The 24,278-nt window shown below is 35.3% G+C and overlaps 2 protein-coding genes across 3 annotated transcripts in view; one reads left to right on the forward strand and one right to left on the reverse strand.

The window, feature by feature from the left end:
• The window catches only part of m-cup (ankyrin repeat protein mann-cup), a 37,020-nt gene extending 30,882 nt beyond the window's left edge, over positions 1-6,138 (forward strand). For both annotated transcript variants that reach the window (XM_089646961.1, XM_089646962.1), the window contains exons 12-13: positions 1,063-1,188; positions 1,664-6,138. In XM_089646961.1, coding sequence (XP_089503087.1) covers positions 1,063-1,188; positions 1,664-1,891 — 354 coding nt within the window. In that variant the 3' untranslated portion in view covers positions 1,892-6,138. The remainder of the gene's footprint in view (positions 1-1,062; positions 1,189-1,663) is intronic.
• Positions 6,139-10,108: 3,970 nt separating this feature from the next.
• On the reverse strand, positions 10,109-22,785 carry knk (cytochrome and DOMON domain-containing protein knickkopf). Its single transcript, XM_089647009.1, has 11 exons — positions 22,400-22,785; positions 21,696-21,772; positions 21,020-21,168; positions 19,085-19,324; positions 17,912-18,019; positions 16,893-17,310; positions 16,661-16,796; positions 13,027-13,198; positions 12,732-12,939; positions 10,939-11,104; positions 10,109-10,471 (listed from the first exon to the last, which is right to left on the reverse strand). The coding sequence occupies exons 1-11, from the start codon at positions 22,476-22,478 to the stop codon at positions 10,152-10,154; spliced, it is 2,073 nt and encodes a 690-aa protein (XP_089503135.1). The 5' UTR covers positions 22,479-22,785; the 3' UTR covers positions 10,109-10,151.
• Between the last annotated feature and the right edge of the window lie 1,493 nt (positions 22,786-24,278).

Below are 24,278 nucleotides of genomic sequence, written 5' to 3' on the forward strand. Positions count from 1 at the left end.
CTCTGTAAAAGAATTTTATGAGATATAGTGTCAAATGCCTTGGCCAGGTCCAGGAAAAGGGCAATAGTTTTCTTGCCATGGTTCATATTCCCTGCAATAGTTTCAGTGAGACATGCGATGGCATCATCCGTTCCCTTACCCGACCGAAAGCCGTATTGGTTAGGACTTAGAATGTTATGTTTCTCCACATATTCGTTTAACCTAGTTTTGAAAAGCTTTTCAATGACTTTGGATATCGCGCTTAATAGTGATATTGGCCTATAGTTTTCTACAAGAGATTTAGGTCCACTTTTGTGAATTGGGACAATTATTGATTTTTTGAAGTGATCAGGAAATATTCCTGATGCAAAACTTAAGTTGTAAATATATGATAGCGGAGCAGAAATCTGATTTTTAGTTTTTTTTAGTATTTGTGTATTTAGACTATCTGGACCCTTTGCATGTGTAGTATTAAGGCCGTTGATTATTTTTAAGACCTCTTCTACAGTAGTTGGTTTAATATTAAATGAAAAAGATTGTTCCTTTGTTTCAATTGTCGATGCTAAAGAGTCTTCCGTTTTCTGGGTTTCTAATAAAATTTTTTTTGCTAGATTTGATCCAACAGATGCAAAATATTGATTAGTATGACATGCAATTGATTGATTGTCAGTTATAATCAAATTTCCGGTATTTAATTCAGTTACAGATGCATTGGTATTTCTTTTACTTTTAGTAAAAGAAATACCAATAAAAATAAGTATCTTAGGTAGATTATATTTATAAGGTTTTATAAAATTTGCGTGATGTCACTTACTGAAAAGATTCAATGTGTGAAAAAATGGAAGATCATATTTTAGAATTTAATATCTATGGCTATTCTCTCTGAATAGATTTCACCATATTATGGGAACTAAAGTTTGATGGATTTTCCGGCCGGGGAAGGGTAACTTTGTGCACTTCAGTCCCGAATTTCATTTTCCGGAAATCCTGCCTGTGACAGCCTTTTCCTCATGTGATATAAGAAGACAAATAGATTTAATTATTTAATATGAGAAAATTATGGATAAACGATTGTGTTTTCAGCCCATCTTCCCGGACTGGGGAGTGGCCAAGCTACTGCTGGATTGCGGCTCCAATGTCAATGCAAAGAATGAGTCCAAGTCAACTCCTCTGCATGTTGCCTCAATACCTTACAACTTCTCCAATAAGGTAATTACAATTCCAGTTAGAATTTCTTAGCTGCAATGTGAACGCTGTGTAACAATAATAATTATTTATTGTAATAAAATAGACGAAATAAGCGAAATAACAATACCTAGAATAGAAAAGGAATGAAAAAATATTAAATATGAATTATACAAACAGTCTTTATGTAGGATATTTGATCATCTCCTTTCGGGCCATCAGGGGGTACTCCATCCTGGCAGCTATGGTGGTGATGATGGTATTCTTGGATTTGCGTAGTCTGCGGTGGCAGAGAAGTGCTCTGAAAGAGCGCACTTGTCTCTCCAGGGGCATTTCCTTGCAGTATCTCAGTAGGCAGAATAGTTGGCGATAAGCATTATTGTAGATGACTTTTAGCTTATACCATTAGTGTAATCTACCCACTGTCCTGACGTGTGCAGCGATGTGCAGAATGCGTTGTGCTGTGAGAACATATTATAATTATTTAATTTATTTCCAGCTAATCCACCTTCTCCTGGAATACGACGCACACGTCGATCAACCCAACAAGTTTGGTGATTCCCCCGCTTATCTCATACAAACCAATCCTCTGAATGATGTGCTTCTCCTCAAGCACGTGAACCTTAAGTGCTTAGCTGCGAATGTCGTTGTGGCTAACCATATACCCTATGACAATGGGCAAATTCCCATGACTTTGGTTCCGTTTGTTCGGTTCCACGAACCGTGAATGAGTTATCTAGTTGTTCGTAAGCATATCCATTAAATTATTATCATGTTCGGATCGGAATTCGGATATTGTTTGTGGATTAGTCATTTGTGTGATCTGAAGAAGTGGATCCATGACATTTTGTCTCCATCTTATTCCGTTTCGTACATCTTAAAGTTACTGCTTGCAAAATTTTATCTGATAATATTGAGTTAAGTGCAGATTAGATACTGAAATGTATTGGACTGCCAACTTAGATAGCAAATAAAAATTTCAGATTCGATTTCCACTTTAGCATAATGTCAGAATTGGTTTTCATATTAACAAAAGAATATCAGATTCAGTTTCCGCACTAGCAAATCATGATTCGAATTTTGAAAGATTCGGTTTCCGTATTAGCAAAAATTTCAGATTCGGTATCCACATTAGCAAAATTGTCAGATTAATTGCCAAAAGCGACTGGTAACTGTATGTGAAAATAATGCATGAGAAAATGTGTGCTAGTTCGTTGTTAAAAGAATATGTAAAGCTATTACCAAAGAAAATTGATTGGTGATGTCCATTTTTAAGTAAGTTGATGAACTTAAATTTACTACTTCATCCATTAGGTACCTATTTCAAAAATTTAAATAACAAAATTAACATTACTCAAATGATGACTTTAAATTGCACAGATTAATATACAATTTATTAAATAATACAGTGCTGGGTGCAAAAGGAAGAATGGAGTTTCTTTAAATTTGTAAGTGATTTATGCAAAATTTGCCACTACAATACATATATTATCTTGCAAGGAAATATGAGACTAGTCAATACATTTTATCATGTTGAATTTTATTGAAACAATTGGCTTTTGATATAAATGAATAAATAACTAAAATAGCATTGTGAGCCGGGTTAAGGCAGGGGCTGCAAAAAGGGATTTGTTAATATTAATAGGGAACCTGAAGAGGCCCGGAAACGAGGGAGAGAAGACAAAAAGTGACTTAACAAGTTCTACTGTCGGACTGACTTGAGATATCCAGACATGGTCAGCAGCTGGTCACTATGAAGAATTGAAGAATCTTTTTGTAAGCCAAATAACTATTTATTTTATTACTTATCCCGTTGTTTTTTTTTAACTACTTATACAGAATTCTTTTCTGTTGACAAAACTTAGTGTACAAATGCGATTGAAATTCATGTTTCGATTTTTATTGTGCACCAAATGATGATACGGTGAGCGATTCAAATGTATGGAGAAAAGAGAAATTACAACATTTGTTTTGAAATATAACTGATTTAATTATCTGACTGAACATGTCAAAATAGTTGATAGAATTATTCTGAGGCCTTATTCACACAAAGATTTTTTTTAGCGCCTTGCAATTTTGACAATCTTTTGAGGAATTTGCATCGGGAGTCGTAACTTGGTGATTTTATTATTTTAATTATTGAATTTTGTCATCTTCACACTATAAACTTTGTCTACCTGAAAATTTATTATTACAACCAAAGTCTGACGGCTTAGCTTAGGGTATTTCAAACTCCAAATTTGATGATTTGATTCAGTGCCATTTTGAATTTTCGACATTTGAAAGGTCTCTGTTAATCGCCGACTCTCGGCCCGTTTCAACTTTGAATCAGGTTGTGATAAGCTGACAGGCATAACAGCATGTCTGCTAAGTCAGCTGATTAAATTTGATCGAAAGGTGAAATGTGCCGAGAATTATCGTTTAAACGGGAACATTAAAATTTCAAAAGTTCAAAATAGTTCTAATCGTCGATTCGTTGGTCATCAAATATAATAATGTTTGAAACACTCCAATGTAACAGTGTCTAGACATATACATAATAATATATGGGTTGTTAGTTTCAATTTCAACACCAGAAATCTGAAAGCTGAAAATCTCGTGTGAATGAGGCTTCATGATTATATTATTATTGATTTGTCTATGAACATCACAGGATCTTTACAATAATCATTATTTTGCACGTAAATTTGGACTACGTATTGTAAATAATTTAAATCTATACATAATATGTTTTAACCCCTCAGGCAAATAGACCGTTATATTTCTTAAAGACGCTGTCAGAAGGTTGGGTACACATTTTGTGTGTATTTCCGCTTTGCAATAAAATCCAAATACATAAATGGAATATTTCTGAATGTATCCGAAAACTAAAAACTGTTTTCGAAAGGTGATGAATTTAATTATTAGAAATTATATTTTTTGAAATATTAATATTTTGAATGCAATTATAAACTATGATTATTAACATTACTGTCACCTCATTTTTTTTTCATATGAAAATGATTGATAAAATATTCACAAAGTTTCATAAATTTTTCTCAAATTGTGGTTGGAACCTTCGGTTTCATAGGTACATTTGAATTATTCCGTTGTTAACTTCTAGATTTGAATATAAAGTGTGGTGTTTTCTCTTTCTTACATCATATTTCTAACCATGATATTAAAGGAGACACAGCGTTTTCTATGAGACCATATGAGCTGTTCCCAAAAGGGAAAAAAAATTTCTGAGGGGTTAAAATATCAATTATTGTATCATGTATTTTAACAAGATCTTTTAAATAAATAATTGTTGTTAATCTCAATGTATTTTAGTTAATATGTTTTATTGGGTATATTTATATAGGATATTATTGCACTGACACCTGCCATCTATTGACTTGACCTGACAAAAAAAGATTAAGAAACTACATTTGTCATATCATTCGAGAACAAAACTTTGACAATCTCTTTCACCAATCCAAACTTAGCAATCGCTAACATTACACGGGGATTTAGCAAAATGTTAGTCAATTCAATTTAAACCAATATTTTTAACTATATACGCTATTGGTTAAAAAAAACACCCAGCATATTTTTCCAGCCTTCAGAATGTCTACCAATGTCAACAAATTTCTGCCATTGGTTAGAAAAGACTCCACAGTGTTTATTTTACGCATATCGAATGTGACATCAGTTTTTGTTGTTTGTTTTTGGGGTGTTATGCCGTGTTGCGCTAACTCCTTCTTTAGCCGACGTTTCGGACAGCGTTGCAGTGTCCATCATCAGGGGCTATCCATCATCGGCTAAAGAAGGAGTTAGCGCAACACGGCATAACACCCCAAAAACAAACAACAAAAATGCTTTTGGCCGTGAGAATCTAAAAACTTACGTGACATCAGTTGTTGTAATATGGTATATTGTATATTATATTTTATTCATCGTTTTGTGTTCAGGGCAAGTGGGGTTGTAAAATACAAGACATTTTGATTTCAGTTCGCCCTTCGTTTCCTCTAACTTTCTATAATCTCTAATTTATTATAATTTCTAAGCAAACTTTCAACTTGCCCTATACGTATGTCTTCATTTTAAAATCAGTATTTTATTTATTTAATTTTTATTCTAAATGCCTGTACACATATTTTAAAATGGAGATAATACTGTCATAACTACACGTAAATGGAGATATTGTCATAACTAATAATAATAATAATAATTGGATAATTTGTAAAGCGCCGTTTTTGTGAAAAATCACCTCAAGGGCGACATGTAATCTCAGTATAAATATTATATTATAACCTAATTTAGTAGAGTTAGTTTTTTATAAATGTGTATTTAAAAATTTGAGATTATGGATTTAAAATTACACGTAATATGAGTCTGATATATTATTCAATTAAAAATATTTTCTGAAGTTACTATTTATTGCTTCTATCAAATCTATAATTTGGGACTATACTAGCGGGAAGACTATTAAGGATGGGGTGTTTAACAAAAAATAAAATGTAACATTCTCATTAAATGGTTAAACAGAGCAAATTTGTTTTTTTGGTATTTGTAAGGTTAGCCAGTCTAATGGTTTTCGTTCACATGTGAGTGACATTTTTTACGACTGTGATTGGCGCTCGCTCACATGCTAGCGCTCTAATATCATCCATGCTGGAATTTTTTATGATGTGATTTTAAACTCTATGCTTTGACAACGGTACACCGTTTCTATAGAGTCTATAGAGAACAAAATTAGAATTGCTTGCGCTAATAACATTGTAGTTGCTACTTTTTATTTCACGAATGTAGCCTCTCTGACTGTCTAGCAAACATTTTATCTGTGCACATCAAAATTCATTTTCGTTCGACGGCTTCTCAAAAAATGAGAATTTTAAAATTTTTAATGGAGTATAAAGATTATTATTTTTTTGAAAAAACCTTATGATTACTGTTTTGTGTGTAGCTATAGTTGTAGTGGTATGTATTCTGGTGTATGAAGAAATTATACAACAGTTTATGTATATATATTTTTTTTGACAGCCATCTCTCAAATGGGATTTTTTTTTTTAGATAAAGTTAGCTATTTTGGGGAAATGCCTTGATATATAAACATGATATATATATGTATTTATAAATCGTATTTTTTATTCCAATATTTAAGCAAAACTAATTGAGGTAATTTTTCTTGTAGTTCTGCATTTTGCTTCGACATTCAAGAGGTTAACGGGGACCTTTCAAATGTCAAAAAAAAAACAAAATGACTGACTAATGATGACAGTGTTACATTTGATTTTCTGTGAAACATCCCTGCGTAACAGATGTATATTATTATTATGGAATAATATGTTCATTAATCAATGTAAAAATCTTATGTAAAATATATCAGTAATCTACGAAAATTGTTATTGTTAGTACATACATTACTACTTTTAAAAATATGGTCTGAATATTATGTTATGACTCAACTTTTGCAGTCTTATTTTTATAACCGTTTTATGCAATGAACAGAAAATCCCTAGAATCATGTATACTGATTAGAAAGAAAACTGATGTCGCCAATTCACGTTAGACCTAAGCCACAGATGGGCCGGCGAAATTGATTATCAGATCAAGAAAGAATTTCGATAATTGAAAAGGTTTGATGAATTTCATCACTAAGGAAGGTGAGCTTACTTTGAGAACACAAGACAGGCTCTAAATACACCTTCACCGGTTTATCTTTTCAGCAGTTTTATAGTAAATTACAAGGCTATTTTCATAAGGTCTAACTGCAGAAAGCTACTTCTCAAAAATTGAAAAAATCTCAGTTCAAATTTTTTGACAGCATATTCCAGCTCTTATGATCAAATTGGTTTTAGGACACCGGTTCCTTTGTGCTCGAGTCATTATAAGTTGAACCCATTCAAAACTCAGGCGAAAACTGAATGAATGCCGAGTAATAATAATTATTTACGCTCAGCAGAAGATTTATTGCAGCTGCATTGGTGACATTGGAATTGAGAATCAATCTTTACATAGGGATTGCTCAGTTTTATTGGTTAAAGCAGCAAAATTTTTAAGGACTTATCTGATTTAATCTAATACAAACACAAGTGACTTAAAGTTGGAAGATTACGGGTTCAATTCCCACCAAAAATTTAAAACAAATTATTGCATTTTGTTCAAACTGAATATTTTTTTACCTTTTACAAAACTGAGGTCCACTTCATTGTTTTTCTTTATTATTTTAATTTTATAAGGGCCCATCTATATAATATTATTTATGCTCCGTATATTCAATTAAATTGTAGTTTATAGTTTGCAAATCACAGGTCTGCATATTTATCCAAAGATAATCACGACTTTACTGAAATAAACAATATTACTACATTACAAAAGCAGCATATTTAAGATGTCGGTGTTTTAAAATAAAATTGTATTCATAGTAATGTGCTTGTATGTGATATAAAATTATGTAAAGAACAAATTTATAATTCTTCATTCAAATAAATAAATTTGAAGTAATTTTTTTTGTTCCAATTTTTGTACCATCATTACATGTTTCGAAACATTAGAAGAGAAAAGGCTCCAAACATATTCATATTTCTTCAGAGAATTGCCAAAAATTGCAAAATTAACAATAATGTGAATATCTTGATATCTTCATTGAGCTCCGCAAGGCGATCAATAGCATATCGCATTCAAAACTCACAGATAAACTAAAGCAAATTGAAATAGATGGAATAGCGCCATCATGGTTCCAAAGTTATTTAAAAGATAGACTCCAATATGTCAAAATAAATAATACCTTAAGCGAACCCGAAACCGCATGTTTTGGCATACCACAAGGAACTGTCATTGGTTCAATCCTTTTTAATATCTATGTAAATAAAATGTTCACGCTCCCAATATCATATCTTATGCAGACACTGTGCTGATAACAAAAGGAAAAACACGGGAGGAAATAACGAGGATAGCAAATTCCAACATAAACATGGTTCGACCAAAATTGCCTGTCACTAAATACTGAGAAAACTTATTTTATCCCACTCTCATTGAAAGAAAAAAATGTTCAAAATAGTGTTATAATTAAAATCCACTCTTTAGAGTGTGAAAAAAAAAGAATGTAACCATATCAAATGTTTACCCACAACAAGCAAAATAGAATTAAGTATGGGGGTGTTATAGTTGACAGACAATTAAAATGGAACGAGCAAGTAAAAAATATGGTAACTAGAGTAAGAAAACTAATTTACATACTCATTAGATTAAAAACCATCCTATCATCCCGTACTATTAAAATAATAAATTTTTCTCTTGCCCAATCTATCTTACAACATGTTATAATTGGTTGGGGAGGGATTTTTAAAACTAACCCTTATTTAAACACCTTATAAACTATAATAGCGCCAATCCCCAGTTCAAACAAGAGAAATAATTTCTCTTTCGAGTTGGGCAGTTTCGTTAAAAAAACTGCCTTTTTTCGCAATTAGCTGCGAAATATCTGCATGTATTTGTAAATGTATTGTAATATGTTTGTATATTTAATAAAAAAAAGATAAAATTATAATTCCTAGATGTCATTATTAGAAGCCGCTAATATATGGATTGCCCAACTGATATTCCAAGGGAAGATTGATCTGATAAAGGAAGACACCACAGTTCATGACTTTTTTTCATTGATATGTGTTCGCAAGACAATTGTTGTGACATTGTGAGCACGGCTGTCCACAACGGGTCAAACATACATTATAGAATATAAGTGATTATGGAATCAGAAATATATCTTGTATACATACATTTGCACTTTGTTTCAGAGGGGAAGATACTCTTAGGACGGGTTGTTTCGGAGAATTTGAACAATTCATCAAATTTCAACGTTCATTTCCGGGTTCTGTGAAAGTCCTATTCAAGTTCTGTTATTATATCATCATAGGCTAGTTGCTTGACAAAACTGAAATTAAAACAGAACTTGAAAAAATCTTTCACAGAACTGGAAAATGAACGTTTAAATTTGATGAATTGTTCAAATTCTCCGAAACAACCCGTCCTTAGTATCACCCTGATGAGATTCAACCATTCGGAATTGAAATCGAAATGAATTTTTGCAATTTCACACTGAACAGAAAATCACATGTGTGATCTGTCCTGAATTGACTGACGTCTCCAATTTACATAAGACCTTTTAATTTCGATTACATGTTTTTTTTTTTTTTACATAAACCTCACACAGATAAATAATTTCCGTCAGGGCCTACTTCATCTTTGGGGACGATCGTATGAATCTATCACTCCCGCTGCAGTGTAAGGTGATGGGTCGAGAGAGATCAGTTGGAGAGGTCAAAGGGTCTTCACAAACCAACCTCTCCAGGTGCAACCATCGCCAAGACCTCACCCGATGAACCGGGCACCTTGGGGTCACTTGGGGTTCAACCCATTTGGTTCTTGGGGTCTACCCACGGCAGAGGTGTTGGTTATCCAATAAATGGTTTCCGGGGCGACAGTACCCAAACCCGCCTTCTAAATTGTATCTTATATATGGTACTAGGGAATTTGTGCCTATTTTACACAGTAAGGGGGTATTTCATCGTGTAGCATATATTATTTGTTTCACCACCGCTTAGTAACGCTATCCAACAAGTAAATGTCTGATGGTGAAATACTCCGTTAGCCACTCGAGCGATGGGGTGTTTACAAAATCAATGCCGGGCTTCAGCCATGCTAATTCAAAAATACATATTTCCAAATACATATTAATATGGAAACATATAGAACGCTTACTGTACTTACAGTTTAATGCCAATGAATCCGCCTATATTTAAGTGTTTTTCTCATGTTTGTAGGTTTTATAAATTGAGCTGTTTGCGGGAATTTCTAAATAAATCCGAAAAAAATTGTCTACTTAAATTTACTCAAGGCCTAGAGCGATGAGACCTAAATATGGGTAGCCATCGTTCGATTAGTTAGTTAAGTATTGTTGGATAAATAAAATGAAACATGGTTAAGTATACATAACATTTAATCTCAAATCTAATCACAATGACCTAATAAGGTCTTAGCCTTAAAATTATCACAAAGAGCGGCGTGATCAAGCCAAGCAGAACATTAGAGCTACGGGACAGGGGGGATGAACTCTTCCGGTACTGGTCTACAATGTGTATCTTCCAGCCCATGTTGGAGTGGGTGAAGCTGTTGTAATACACTATGTCTGGCCAGGTGGTGTTGGGAGTGATCTCCAGGATTGCCGGTTCACCTGGTTCGCAGGTGAATATTAAGGAGCGGTTGTATTTCTTGAAGGTGGGGTAGTCGTCGTCCAAGCGGCGATCGCGACCTTTGGCGTGTTTTGAGACGCATAAGGGTCCGGCTGAAATGGAAAATAAATTATGTTATTTATTAACTAGTGGATGTTTTTCATCTTCGGACCGGTTCTAGAAAATGGATTTTGGCGCAGACGTTATAACAATGAGCTCTATACTCTGTTTAAGGAGCTAAACGTCACAAAATTCATAAAACTGGGAAGACTTCGGTGGCTAGGTCATGTGGAGAGAATGACCGAGCATCAAGAACCAAAGTCCCTGCTGAGCTCAAGACCGATAGGCAAAAGGAGCCTGGGAAGGCCAAGGTTAAGATGGAGCGACAACGTCCTCAAAGATTTATCTGCCTTGGAGCTTCGAAACTGGAGAGAGCTGGCGCGGGACCGAGATGAGTGGAGGAAGACTCTTGAGGAGGCCAAGACCCACCAGGGGTTGTAGAGCCAAAAGTGATGATGATGATGATGGATGTTTTCATACTTGCGTCAAAAGATGCCAAAAAGATGGCATTTCAACTCACCGGCTATGGGTTTCGGCCTTCCCCTTCTGGTGAACTCTACTCCGGCCAGGACTCGGATATTCTTCTGGGCTGCGTCGCTGAGGCGGTCAAAACCTCCGTGGGGGTCCACCGAGATGATCAGGGGGTGGTACCACTCTGCAGAGTGGGGGTTGTTCCCTCCGAACACCTGCAACGAAACAAAACGATGATTAAAAAAAAAAAAATCACATATGAAAACTCTGACAATATTTGAAAAAAAAAAAACTCTAACTATGTATAAAAAAATGTAGATCCATTTTCAATTTGATCAATGAGAAAAAGTAATGTTGCCGCTATGGAGAAGACAGATAGTAAAGAAAGTAGGTAGGTACTAACTTAATTTACAAAACAAATTTGGCATTCAATTTTCAAGTTTTTCTACTATTTGTAATTTTTCTGGTGTGAAGAATATTTGCAAAGAAACAACAGATATGCAACAGGATAAAGATCACCCCAACCCATAAGTAAACCACTCACTAGATCGATATCTTCAGGCTTTTTGTATGAAACCAATTGGTCCTTATAAACCATAGATATGCATATATATAAGAGAAAAAAAGTTCTGGCGCTATTAAAAAATATTAGTTAATTCATTGTGTCAATTTTCTCTCTATGCATACCTCTCGTATTTCTTATGCCTCTTACCACTTGTAATAATGTATAATGTAATGTGTTACTTGAGCGAGCTTGTATATGATTGTGTATTTTATTTTTATTTTTTGATGTTTTTGTTTTCTAATTGCATGTATCTGTATTTAATTGTATGTATCTGTATTTAATTTATTGTATCTTTATTTAATTGTAGATTTTTGTAATTGTACAATAACTGAGTTTTTATAAGTGGATTGTTCTCACGTAAGTGTGATCATCTGTAAAACCCAGTATAAATAAATAAATAAATAAATAATATGTATGTATACATAAATATGTATACAGTAAAATTATCAAACTTCATAATAGCCACTGATGGATTCCATGTATACGACAGGCGCGTAGTAATAATAATAATAATAATTGGACAATTTTTATAGCGCCGCTTTTGTGAGTTATCACCTCAGGGGCGCTTGATCTGGTTAACCTTTCCCTTACTGTGCTAAAAAAATACACGCGTTACGGTGCTGTGTAGTCAATACACATCTCAAAATAAGCGATTTATTATCGGAAAAATATGAATATTCATAGCTAATCGATTATGTTTATTATATTTTATATCAAAAGTGATAATAATTGTAATTTAATTGCTGAAAACATGAAAAAACCATCGGCAGATGCTAAAGAAACGTGCGAGAGGTCCACATCTAACGACGGTTCGCGGCCAACTGAACTGGCTAGCGGCGAGGCTGGCGGCTGGCACAGACACAGCTGTGCGGTCGTAGGTATCGATGGTCTAAATCAAAACTACAACTGCAGAAGTGTGGATGTCTCATTTTCCCGCATAGCGAATTAAAGCGGGACATCAATAGCGTGTCATTTCCTCGCACACTCTTCGCGTATTTAGTATCACACGGTTGATTGTATTGGTGTATTTGTTTCCGATTTTTAACAAAAAACTCTGATTTTTAATTGAATTTGAAAACAATGTAATATATTATTTTTTAATTCAGTGCATAAATGTATAACGGAGGAATACCTTTAATCTGAACCCAGAATTTATTATATTTATAGAGTTATTAAAGTTATTAGAAGCAATGTGTAGTAAATACACACCACAGATGAGGAAAGGTTAAACAACTTTTTACCATACAACATTATATTTTTTAAAACTATTTACTTACCTTAAAAGCATAAGTCAATCCCCTTCTCAACCACAGTTCTGGAGACAGTAGGCCATTGATGTACCACGACAGCCCATTGGAGGTCTGCCCCGTGAGTGCCTGGTAGCCCCTCTTTCCCCCAGAGGGCCCCACCGTCGCTGTGAAGGTGCGCACAGACCTGTCAAAGATCTCGGATTTCTCCCACGGCTCGCGCAAGGTTAGGTCCGACCTGGATGTCAAAAAAGTGAGGTTAGTTTAGGAAACATCATGTTTTTTATGGTTCTATCTTTCTATCTCAAGATATCTGCCTTCTTACCTCGTAAAATCGAAGCAGGTGTTGATTGGTTCTTTGACTCCAAATTCCAGAATATTGTTTCTCTTGGGGTAGATGTCGTGGAAGGCTGGTTCCTTATTGTTATCCAGTCTTCCTATCGCCCAAATAATGTATGTATTGCCTTCAGTTATGTACTCCTTGTCACCATGATCAGCTAAAACACAAAAACGTATTTCATTAAACATTTCACCATAAAAACCTGCAAAGGATTTGAAACAATCTCACTTGTAGTAAACCCAATCCCGTCTGATTACGACTAAAAGGGATTGAAATACTAAAATGCAGTCAATCTCCTTCAACAGAAGCTATCTACCTAACAAGCCTCCATTGACATACTCAATTTTTACTTTAAGTTACCAGCTCAGGAATGTGAGTATCGAAGCCAGGGTTAAGTTAGCCTCTCAGAAGCTGGACATTGTAAAGAGCCTGCAGATACCTGACTAAGCGTATAGCGAAGTCTTATTTTAACTCAACCATTTGGCATTTCATCTTACTGTAATTTGTTTGTATGTTCCGTTTCCGGTTTCGAAAATCAGCTGCATACACTTTTTTATTTAAGCAAGCCTTACTTTGACTAGATGGCTAACTTTGAATGATTTTTCAATATTATGGTACCTACCTGCCAGAGGAAAGTTTGAAAAAATAAACCTGTAAAAAGCCAAGTTTTTTTACTAAAGATTGGTTGTTTCACAGAATTTGAACAATTCATCAAATTTCAATGTTAATTTTTAAGTTCTGTGAAGGTTCTATTCAAGTTTTGTTATTATATCATTATTGGTAGGTTGTTTCACAAAACTGAAATAATAACAGAACTTGAATAGAACCTCCACAGAACTCGAAATACAACTTTGAAATTTGATGAATTGTTCAAATTCTGTGAAACAACCTGTCCTAAATGTCTCTTAAAACTATATAAAATATTTTTTTTTCAGGGACTGGTGTCAAACGTGATAATAACCTCACGAAATGATGATCAGGCAGAACTGACATTTATTTTGTACATTAACTGCTCTAATAGCATTCAATTTCCGTATATGTCCACGAGTGTGTACGTGATTGCCACCAAAAGTTGATAGAATGCATTGTCATCGGCAAAGACAATGTCAAGTTTCGGCTCGATTGGATCTCAGGAAGTGGTTTAATTTCCGCTTTCAAGATTTTCTTTCGTTCCTTCCCGACATCCATTTGGACAAATTGTATCATTCCTTATTTGAATTTATAAATAATGTTTCATTCAATTATATAAGGCTTATAATTAACGTCGCGATATAATTTTTGTTATTTGTTTTTGGGGTATTATGCCGTGTTGCGCTAACTCCTTCTTTAGCCAACGTTTCGGACAGCATTGCAGTGTCCATCATCAAGAACTAAAAGAATCACGAAAGGAGAGTTTATGGCCCTAAAAGAATTACGCGCCAATGAGGAAATCTTGGTTCTGCCAGCCGATAAAGGAAATGCCACTGTCGTGATTAATACGGCAGACTACACAAAGAAGATGGAAGACCTCTTGTGCGATTCAGGCACCTATAAGAAGATTAAAAACAACCCCACCAACAAGATTGACATAAAGACAAGGGAACTAGTGAAAGCTTCTAGCATCAGGAAAGAGGATTGGTCTAAGCTTTTTGTAAAAGCCTCTAGAACTCCTGCCCTGTATGGTCTCCCAAAAATACATAAAAAGGAAATCCCAATGAGACCGATTGTCAGCGCTATTGGCGCTCCTACATACAAACTTTCCCAATACCTCTCAAGATTACTACAGATGCAAACTGGTAAAACTGAATCGTGGATTAAGGATTCAACAGATCTGATAAGTAAGCTCAAGAAAGTTAAGACTGAGGAAGGAGATATTCTGGTCAGCTTTGACGTCGTGTCACTTTTCACAAATGTGCCTCTAGAAGACTCCATGACAATGCTCAGGGAGATATATGAGGAAGACATTTGCAAACTTTTTGAACACTGCCTCAAAACGGGATACTTTGCATTTCAGGGTGAACTATTTGAGCAATTGGAGGGAGTTGCGATGGGCAGTCCGTTATCGCCAGTACTAGCCAACTTTTTTTATGGAGAAGTTTGAAGAAGTGGCACTCGACACAGCTTCGGCTGTCCCTAAAGTATGGTGGCGCTACGTCGACGATGTCTTCGCCATTTGGCCTCATGGAACGGAGAAACTAAACGAATTCCTGGACCATCTTAATTCTCTCCACAGCAAAATTAAATTCACAATGGAACTGGAAAACGAAGATAAAATCCTGCCCTTTCTAGATGTGGAGGTGATGCGGAAACACGATGGTAGCCTAGGGCATACTGTATATAGGAAACCAACCCATACGAATCGGTACTTACACGCTGATTCGCACCACCACCCAGCGCAGAAGAGAGGACTTATCCATACATTGGTGACCCGAGCGACCAGAATATGCGAAGAACATAAAATCGGAGCGGAACTTACGAAGCTGACCGATGCACTGGAGCGTAACGGCTACCCAGCAAGTCAGACAAGGCAAATCATAAGAGCCAAATCTGCACCAAACGAAGACAGAGTTGAACAAGAGTCGAAAGGCTGTGCCTTCCTGCCTTATGTGCACAATGTGACAGACAAAATTGCCAAGCTTTTGAGAAAGGAAAATATCAAGACTGTCTTCGGAACAACAACAAAGATACAGGACTTACTGAGGTCTGCAAAGACTAAGTTTCCTCTGGAAACAGATGGAGTGTATAAACTCAGCTGTTCCGGATGTGACAAGGTCTATGTAGGCCAGACAGAGCGGACTATCTCCAAAAGAATTTCGGAACACTTCAGAGCTTGTAAACTCGGCCACCCTGACAAATCGGCAATTGCCGAGCATTTGATTGACACCGGGCATTACTTTGGATTTGTTCCTGAAATCCTGGGGAGACCGAAAACTTATAGAGCACGGCTGATTACGGAGGCCATTGAAATTCATAAAAATCCCGTAAACATTAATAGAGACGATGGAGCTAAGCTTAGTAGTTCTTGGTATCCGGTAATTGACGGATACACCAGAGCTAAACGAAGAAAACCACTTTAAATAAAAAAAAAAAAAAAAAAAAAAAAAAATGATACGTTAATGTTAGCTCAGAGGGTTGGAGCTGGCAACACGGTATCACAACCTCATACTTAAGCTCACATTTCAACACAACCTCAAATAAGACATCTGCCCTGATGATGGACACTGCAATGCTGTCCGAAACGTTGGCTAAAGAAGGAGTTAGCGCAACACGGCATAATACCCCAAAAACAAATAACAAAAATACTTTTGGCCGTGAAAATCTTAAATCATAGTCGCGATATAAGTACTTATGTACAAATCTTCTGATTTCAGAGGAAATTTTCGTTTTGATTTATTAAATTAGAAACATACTTTTATGGACTCGAGGTTCCCAGAACTATTAGTATTATAATAGAACCAACTGTTGACTGTGCAAATTGCAAGTGTGCACCATGCTGTTAATGGTAGCCGGCTCTGGTCTTCAGCTCCTAGATATCTGAATAAATCTCTAAAGCAATTCTATTGAAACAGTACCAAGAGGAAAAGTTGGTCCTGCTTTTGAGGCAGATCATTTATTCTATTGATGTGATTGTTAAACTTACAAGATATCAAAGTTCTTCTGTACGTGATAACGTTGATTCCATTTTCTCTGACGGCCGTGTGGATTTGATTACTGTCCTGTCCTCCCACCAAGTCATCTCTGCATACTCCTTTGTATTGACCAAGCACTTGTATGCACTGAAATCAACAAAAGAATCACATTGAAGAATTCAGACTGTCTCATGATTTTTCATAGGTCTGCCCTAGTTTGTAATATTTGAAGTATGTAATTACCGGAGCCAAAGCTGTGATATTATAATCAACTGCGAATCCTCTATAGCCGTCAATGTATGCCACAGTGACATCTGCACCAATCATTTGGCTCTTTTCCGTCGATCCAGATATCCCAAAAGCCATATATTCCTCTTCATTGACTTGTCCAGACAGTTCTATGGTGATCTGAGGTCCAAACACCTCCCAAGAGATCTGCAAGTCTTTATGCAGTTGGACACAGTTGGGGAGACTATTCTTGTGGGGCTGGACCTTGACTAACGACGGTGGAACATTGAGGCCGTCGGGGATGAGGATTGAGCCGAAACTCTCCTTGGTCTCCAGGTCGAAGACGGCCAGCCAGTCTACGTTGAAGATGGTTATGTCTCCAGGAAGCTCGAGGGTTATGGTCTCTTTGTTGTATGCACGCAGGGGATCTAGGCTGTAATTAAAACAAATCGATGTTTATTGTGATGTTATTTCTAAAAGTATAGATCCATGTCAATGTTTTTTGCACCGCAATAGAAATAAAGGTGCTTATACTACAACACTTTGGAGTTTCCTACGAATCCTCTAGCAGATTTTCAAATTCCTTCTTTTCTGATTTACTTTGCACAGATAACCTCAATATCTATAACATCCAAACCCCGACTTTAGGTTTATACAGTTTTTATATTTTTTTCCCTTTAGTTATTAATAATTTTACATTTACAATAATTTTATGTTTTCTCAGTCATCAAACTAGGTCTGAGAATTGTTACATATGTAAAGAAAAATGTCGTGTACTCTTTAAAAAAGGTTTGTCCCTTTAAAATATCCAACTCTGAAAACCAACAGCAAATAGAGACAAACTACTGGATGACCTGACGTCGGTGTTCAGTGCATTGACGTTGTGGAGGCGACAAACAGGAATTGATGTTGAGCGAATGTGGTTCTTGTCTTGGGGATAATGCATCCAATGTTCCAGTTGTAGATGTGTGGTGATGTTTATTTTTTTGGGTCACTGCTCATGATGTGAACTTATAAGTTTTTAAATAACTTACTATCCGTATTCATCTGGAACCTTTTTTCCTTTGGATGAAGGTTGAGGTCCAACTCCAACCCAGAAATAGGTGTCTTTTCCCAAACCGTCGTAGCTGAAATCTGGAATTCTGCAAATATAGGGAAAACGGGTCAAAACAAGAAAATATAATAAATTATTATATGTTTTTTTTAAAAGTCAAATGTAAGTATAAAGCAAAAATTATAAAAAACATTTATTGTTACTATTAACATATTGTTCTAGTTTCTATATTATTTTATGTTACTGTTACATGTTTTACTAATATTGTTTCATATTCAGCTTTAAATTTTTTTTGTATAATTTTTGATAGCTCATTATTTAACTGCCTTTTTACTGCCATCTACAGGAAATTTTTAACAACTTTCTGACTGAACGAATTATAGTTTTTCGATTAAATCTTTTTTCTTTAAGTGTCTCATCTAACTATGTACATACATGCTGTAGTCATAAGCAAGAAGGCAGCTGGACATTTTCAATGTTCACATTCTGATATACGATACCTTTCATGTTTATCCACATATTATAATAAAAAGTACATTAGAATGTGACCATTGAAAATATCCAACTAGCTTTTTGCTTATGACTACAGCATATATGTACATAGTTAGATGAGACACGTACAGAAAAAAGTGGTTCCACTATGTTGGATGTTGTGAACATCTAACTTTATTCCACCATTTTAGTCGACCTACAGCTATTGACCCTGGTAGACTATGTGTTAACTGTAATATAATTGTAATTACAAAAACAACTCCAAAAAGTTTTAAAACGCCAACAAAACTACTTTCAAAAGAAGTGCATTTCATCCCGAACGAAGATTGGAAAATGTTTTTTACGTGACGTTCTGATTGTCTACTATATATAACTATAATCCTACAGTAATAATTGCACAGACTTGTGAAAAAACACGAATGGTCTGAATTCTTGACAAATCAGTTCCTTTGGGAAATAAGGATTAAAATAATTTTTTATTAAATATATTATATTATAGATTGGTACTTTATCGCTTTTCTTAATAAATAACTCAAAGCATATCTGAGTTTAAGAGTTCATTGAACCAGAGTTCTGCAGGACAGAGTTATGGGTACAGCAGTATTGATTGCTGTATACCAACTCATGTGTTAAATTATCAGTTGAATAAATAATGAATTACCTCAGAGTCTTTGCATCCAGCATCTCGACATTGTCAGAGCCGACCCCGTGAGATCTGCCGATGAAACTGCCTCCCTTCTGGGGTGCGGGGGGTTCAAACTCCTCGGGGATGTAGATGTCCCCGAAGGTGTTCTGGTTGGAGAGGTCGTAGATAGCGAACCACTTGATCTCTGTGATCTTTTTGCCGTCCGGGAGGGTTAAAGTGAAGTCTTTGTTGAAATAGCGGTCCAGTACGTTTGTTCTGAAAGAAAGCAGACATTTAATGGTGAATTTGAACGGAACTGCATCATCATATACAGGGTGTCCAGGGGTAAAGTGCACCAACTTCGGGAGGTGATTTTACATGATGATAGAAGTAAAACAGAAAAATAACTGTTTTCGAAATTCCATTGTTTTTATTTCCCATACAAAAATATTTTTCCATAGAAGAATATTATTTTCTCCATAGAAACAATTCAATTGGACTAAAAACCTACCTTAAAAAAAGAAAGAATTTTTTTTTTTTTTTAAAATTGTTTTTGTGCGGGAAAATAAATATTCTTCTATGGAAAAATCATTTTGAATGGGGAATAGAAATTGGAATTTATAAGAAATTATAATGGAATTAGAAAGAAAGTTATTTTTCCTTTTTGCTTCTACCAACATACATAATCACCTCCTGAAGTAAGCGCACTTTACACCTGAACACTCTGTTTATATATAGGTATGTTATTATTTTAGAAAAACCAAATACAAGATTTTTAATTGCATTAATACTTTTTATACATTTCTTTTTCAGTTGCTTGATGAGTGAAATTTTGCTTCAGAGTTGGAACCCACATATCTAAAGTATGGTACTCACAAAGAGTGTAGCATGTAACGTAACTGATACTGTATCAATCTGCAAGTGGGTACGGCTCGTCCACGCTAACCGCGTATCCAGCTACGAGCTCCCGGATCCGCCTTTAGTGCTCGCTATGGTGCTCGCAGTGAAACAGGGTCACTGCGAGCACACTGCGCTCCACCCGCGAGCGGCTCGCAGTAGGCTCGCGCCTACGTACTCACTTGATACAGTATCAGATACATTACATGTTACACGGTTAGGTGAGTACCCTGCTTAATAATGACAACTCATCAAAATGACAATTCAACACACCTATAAAAAGTGTTCTAAAGTTATGAAAAGTGATGAAAACTAGGTTAAATGTTTAGTTTTAGTTTAGTTTTTTTTATTAGTAAAAAAAAGATACACGAATTACATAATATAACAATTACATAATATAATTACACAATATAGTAGGTTATTAATTACATAATATAAGTATTCGATGTACCCCCATAAATAAGCAGGGCTTGTGTGTATGGGGGTGTTGTTATATTTGTTTATATTTGGTACGATTCAGTTCAACTGTTCGGAATACTTTTTGAGGTTTTTTTTTTTTTTAATTTTGCATATGTAACTATTTCACCTAGTTTTTATCACTTTTAATGACTTTATATCACATTTTAAAGGTGTGTTGAATTGTAATTTTCAGGAGTTATCACGGAACCATCTAATGATATATTATTGATATGTTTTCTAACAAAAGAGAATTTTCCTGTCCTACGCTTTCCGGGGTGGCGGTACCCATACCCACCTCCCAAATTGGAAAGAATTGAAATGACATTAAGGACGGGTTGTTTCACAGATTTTGAAAAATTAATCAAATTTCAAAGTTGATTTACAAGTTCTGTGGAGGTTCTATTCAAGTTTTATTACTGTATTATTATTGGCCAGTGACTTCACAAAACTAAATTAATTATAGAACTCGATTAGAACCTTCATTGAACTTGAAAATCAACTTTGAAATATGATGAATTATTCAAATTCGGTGAAACAACCCGTCCTGAGTGTGTTGAAACTTGGGTAAAACTAAGTACTAGTAATATAGACCCCTGTATATTAAATTTGACTCACTTGCCATACTCGTCAGGCACGATGAAGCCCTGGGGACCAGGCCGGTTGGCCGCACCCGCCCAGAAGAACGAGTCAGCTCCGTTACCATCGTAGCTGAACCCCACCAGCAGCAGGGTGTACTGGTCCACAGCATACACATCTCCACCCACCTGGGAGAGTTAGCAACAATGTTGGGTTATACATTCATAAGGGAATATATAATACGCTCATATTATACCAGCTCGTGGTCACTGGAAGCATTGATGCATTGGAAGGAGACAAGGATTGAGAAGTAATCTGGTGGTCATTGGGTCCAGGAGTGACGTATCAAGAGAGTCCGGCTGGAGAGTTAAAGGGTCCGCTCAACCGACAGACGCACCCGTCACCAAGACCTCAACTAACCTCACTCCATGAAACCGGGCAACCCTACTGTCTCCAAACATAGTTGGGATGACCTATGTCAGATGTGTTGGTTATCCAATTATTGATTCCCCGGGGCGGAGGTACCCATACCTCCTCCCGAAATGATAATCAGCCATATTGAATCCTTGACAGTTTTGATCAGTCATTTCAGATTTTGATCGAACTGCGATTAGCTGACAAGCATAACAATATGAACAGTGCTAAATGCCTTTTTGGTATTTATTTTGTGAATTTTGGGAAATAAATTGAATAAACATGACTGGTGTCATCATACCTGATGATGGTATGAGTTTATTTTTCCAAGATATTTCCCCTGGTACGGGCCATCTTCATCTTCTTCACAGCCAACATCTAAAATATAAATATATTTAATTTTAATTACACAAATAATTTTCCCTCCATTTTTTTTTTTACATGTTTGTTGTTCTGCTGCTCTCTGTATTTATTATTATAACAAATGACACCTATATAGCCTTTCGAAGAAGAAACTTTTTATTATTTATTAAGTGTGTATGTGAGTTAAGCGTTTTTTTTTAAATTTAAGTTTTTACGTAATTAAGTAAATTTGTCAAAAAAATTGACACAAAAAGTTTATATTTCGGAAAATGATGAATGATTTACTCTTCTGATATTAAAATTTAATCGCCAATGAAACCGTGCAACGCCATATCTCTCCTACCTGCCTACCTCAAAAATGAGTCAACTCTATGAAGTAAAAGTTTGCGGGGGTAATAATAATTATACGTTTCAAAATATTATCGCTACTATTTTTAATACATCCAACTCGATTCCGATTAGAATTAATATAACTACAAACAAACCTTATTAGAAATTAAGTTATGCTTGACGTAGTTGTCTTATTAAAAACTTTCCCGTCAGTATTTTGTAGGTTAGGTTGTTCCATACGCTGTCTCGCATAACTTACTGACGTTTTCTAAGACATTGAATCATCAAAATACATCAAATAAATACACTTACCTCTAAAACTAAGTGTTAAAACTATCAAAAACACACTGATTATGCTCCTCCGAGATGTTATTTTGTTAAATTCGTCCATTTTAATTCATAACACTTCACAATAACAACACTAACTTCATTTTCTTTGTATTTAGTAATGTCTACTGTCTGCTACAGATGTTTTTGTACGTCTGAAGTTTTCGACTGGGTTTTTCAATTTTTGGTGAATCACCAAATTCAGACAATGATGTGTCAATGATTATTATTTGTCGTACGTCATAGTTGAACGTTCCATGATTGGTGTCGGCACTGTATAGTTGAACAGTGTTCAGTGATCCTGTTTGGTAAAGGCGATATAACTGAGTCGAGACAATGAACGGGCAGACAGAATTTACAAGGTGAAATGGTCGACCAACAGACGCGGAATAGAAGTTAAATGGCGAAGAAAAAGAAAGGCCTCGCCTAAATGTTGATATTTTTTTTATTTTAATGGTTTATTTTGTAGTCTACTTCGTGTTTACAATGGATTTTCAACGGAGAGACGCGCGTAACGAATTGGAAACCTTAATAATTATTTATGACCAGCTGGAGTTCCCGGCGTTACCCGAGCTTTACGCAAAGTTTTTGGATATCAGATGAAAACAGTGATTTTCCTCTTATTATGAATGTCATGTGAGCAAAATTTCATCACGAGGTATCAAAATTCTTTTCTTATTTTTAAATACCTACATCTATTTGAATTTCGATTTTGTTTTCTTAGAATAAATAAAATTTAAGAATCAATAAAAATGAATGAATGAAATTGAATCTTGGAAGGGGAAATTTACCCTCTTCCTGACATCCGATCGAGCTGAAACTTGAAAGATAGACTCGTTGTCGATGGCACTCACGCGCCACACGCATTTCTCTGAGATTGGGGAAATAAAAAATTACAGCTCGTTACAATAAATCTTGGTACCATGCAATTAGGATTTGGCTTATGCGCGATTCACTAATAATCAGTCCCCCGGGAGGAAGTTGTAATCCTCAGGCAAATCAAAAAAAAATCTATTAAAAAAAATATTTCCATTATTTAAAAAAAATGCTTTATTTTTCACGGGTTGATTTTTTTTTATTTCCAGGGAGGAAATATTGTGATCTCAATTCTTGTAAATAAAAAGTAAAATACAAAACTGAAAATCTGGGATGTCATAATGCCAGAACTTATCGTATGAAGGTTTTTACTAAACGTAAACATAGATTTTCCGATTTGAAAGAAGAGGTAGGCTAAAGATTTCGACGCTCGGATAAGTAACAAACCCGTCTTAACCAATCATTTGTTTCTGATGTTGTATAGTAAACCATGTAAATCATTTTATTTGGAGCACATCCTGACAAACTCTCAACTTGGCTCCTCAAGGAATTTCAATGACTAATATTACACTGGCAGAATTACACATGGACGGAAACATTGACGAAATTACACACATAGAGAATTACACGCATTTATAGAACATGCGTTTATGAATGTAATACAAACACATTAGTATTAAAAAATAAATGCCCCTAGACTAATGCGTCTGCAGTATTCACATTTGCACATTCAGAAAGCAAACACATAAATATAAAAATTGACAGTTCTGTAATGGCGGGCCACTACACCCATACACATACTTTTATGATATTATTTACTATGCAAAATCGCCCTGTATGGACGTCCGCTACCACACACTGTTTACAGGTTACCATCAGTTAATACTTAGGTTAGGGATTTTTGACGTGTGTAATTACAGAAGCCACAATTTAAGTATGCCTTCTTCTTTTCGTGTAATTTTGTCCATGAGTAATTCCGTCCGCGTGTAATTCTGGTAGTGTAATATTACCGCTTGGCGAAGTTATTGTAAGGATTGTGTACCATCGC

This window comes from Hesperophylax consimilis, chromosome 25 (assembly GCF_061612785.1).
Source record: "Hesperophylax consimilis isolate HC1 chromosome 25, BYU_Hcon_1.0, whole genome shotgun sequence".
Classification (NCBI taxonomy): Eukaryota; Metazoa; Arthropoda; class Insecta; order Trichoptera; family Limnephilidae; genus Hesperophylax; species Hesperophylax consimilis.